This window comes from Triticum urartu, chromosome 5A, assembly GCF_056163025.1.
Source record: "Triticum urartu cultivar PI428250 chromosome 5A, HENAU_Tu73, whole genome shotgun sequence".
NCBI classification, from domain to species: Eukaryota; Viridiplantae; Streptophyta; class Magnoliopsida; order Poales; family Poaceae; genus Triticum; species Triticum urartu.
Window position 1 is genome coordinate 434,844,354 of NC_141877.1, and position 2,085 is coordinate 434,846,438.

The 2,085-nt window shown below is 53.0% G+C and overlaps 1 protein-coding gene across 1 annotated transcript; it reads right to left on the minus strand.

Moving 5' to 3' along the window:
- Positions 1-592: 592 nt before the first annotated feature.
- On the minus strand, positions 593-1,737 carry LOC147971783 (uncharacterized). Its single transcript, XM_087522851.1, has one exon. It carries the CDS (start codon positions 1,659-1,661, stop codon positions 714-716), a length of 948 nt encoding a protein of 315 aa, XP_087378977.1. The 5' UTR covers positions 1,662-1,737; the 3' UTR covers positions 593-713.
- Positions 1,738-2,085: the final 348 nt, after the last annotated feature.

Sequence of the window (2,085 nt, forward strand, 5' to 3'; positions counted from 1 at the left end):
GGAGAAGACTTTTTCATCGACTACGAGACGCATGTGATGATTTCCCAAGATGTGGCGTTGGTTCAGTAACCCAGAGATGCTTATAGGGGTAGGGTGTGCGTGTTTTCGCACGAATTGTCTAGCTCCATGAAAAAGCATCACAAAAACTTGCTCCCTCTGTTTCTTTTTAGTCTGCATATAAGATTTGATCAAAGTCAAATTTTGTTAACTTTGACTAAGTTTATATAAAAAAATATCAAGATTCACAATATGAAATCAATATTGTTAGATGCACCATGAAATTAATTTTCATACCATATAGATTTACTATTGTAGATGTTGGTATTTTGTTCTATAAAGTTGATCAAACTTTATGAAGTTTGGCTTTAACTAAATCTTATATGCAGACTAAAATGAAACGGAGAGAGTACCTTATTTTCTTGGGAAACAGAAACTTACCTTTGAAGTAAAGGTCTGCTTGTTTCACCGAACTCGATCATACGCTGGCAGCTGGCTATCCAACTCATTTGTCTTGGTCTCCAATCAATGCGTGCTTTTGCCTTTTGATAAGCATGTTTTCCTCTTCAATGCCAGTAAAAAGCGAGGCAAAAAATAGGGGAAGCACGTACGAACCGGTCGATCCATGGATATTCGTAGATAGATAACGTTCAGATTCAGACAAGAACTGTACATTGCATCTGCGGGGACTCTATGCTAGCTACAGCTTGACACATTTACGCCTCCATCTCCAGTGGCGCGAAGCCACGCGCATGCACGTCGCTGCCGCCGTCACGCGGCACCCCGCACTTGCGCGCCTCTAGGTCATGCTCCTCCTCCTCCTCGCCGGCTTTCGGGAGGAGCCGCGCGTATGCTTGGTCGGCGGGGTATCTGCTACACACGTAGAGGTAGACCGTGAGGACGAACACGGTGATGAAGGACAGGTACCACCCGAACTGCAGGTTCACGAGCGCCCTGGCGCGGTGAAGGCTGGCCTTGCTGTGGCAGCGCACCGTGTCGCGGCCGTCCTCGCGCACCAGCGAGCACCCCTTGGGCACCATGCTCGGCACCCACACCATGGCGCCGATGACCGCCAGCCACACCCCGTGGAACATGATGCACGCCGACCGGGCCAGGCTCACCGCGAAGCTCCGCGGGAAGCCGACGCCGAGGAGCGCGGTGCCGAGGCAGGCGGCGACGACCACCTGCAGGATCCAGTGGAACTGGCCCTCCACGCCGGCGTGGTCGGTGGAGTGGAAGTGGAAGACGAGGAGCTCCTGCGCGAACACCACGGACACGAGGAGCAGGCAGAGCGCGCGGCGCCCCGGAGCCCGGGCGCGGTCCAGGTGGACGGCGGCGCCCGCGTAGACGACGAGCGCCAGGCAGATGATGGCGTGCTCGTGGTTGTGGAGCCGGTCCGACGGGATGGAGCCGTCGGCGTCGAACGGCAGGAAGGTGGAGTGGTCCACGAACATCTCCATGACGAACTCGAGGGCGCTGCCGGCGATGACGAGGGCGGGCTCGAGGTAGCGCGCGCGCGGCACGGGGAACCAGACCGGCGCGACGTAGGAGTCCGGGCGCTGGGAGAAGAGCCTAATGTGGTTGAACAGGTGCCACAGGCCGACGGCGAAGAAGCCGGCGCCGGGCAGGATGTGGCCGATGCTGCTCCGCGGCGTGCCGCCCATGGCCGGCGGTCTTACCTGCTACGTAGCTGCAAGTTGGACCGATTAACTGTTTGAGTAGTGCGGTCGGAACATTGGTCAGCTATATAAAAGGTGGCAGTTTGTATGAAGTGTCAGCAGGGTTGGTCGTGTTGATGGCCGGAGGGAGCTCGTCCTTGAGTAAGTGATAAACATGCAAAGGAGTTGCTTGTAAGTCAGCACCAGTGTGCTTCACTCTCCTGTTCATGTGGCAAGTTAGACCTCCGTTACTGTTTCCACAAAAAAAGATGACCAAATATGTCTTCTAAGAAAAGGTTGCATGCCAATTGCAATATTGTACTCCTTCCATTCCAAAATAAATGACCTAATTTTGTACCAACTTTAATACAAAGTTAGTACAAAGTTGAGTCATCTATTTATACAAAGTTAGTACAAAGTTGAGTCATCT

Bases quoted from the DNA above. Each gene is read 5' to 3' on its own strand.
- LOC147971783 (XM_087522851.1), bottom strand. From the start codon at position 1,661: ATGGGCGGCACGCCGCGGAGCAGCATCGGCCACATCCTGCCCGGCGCC.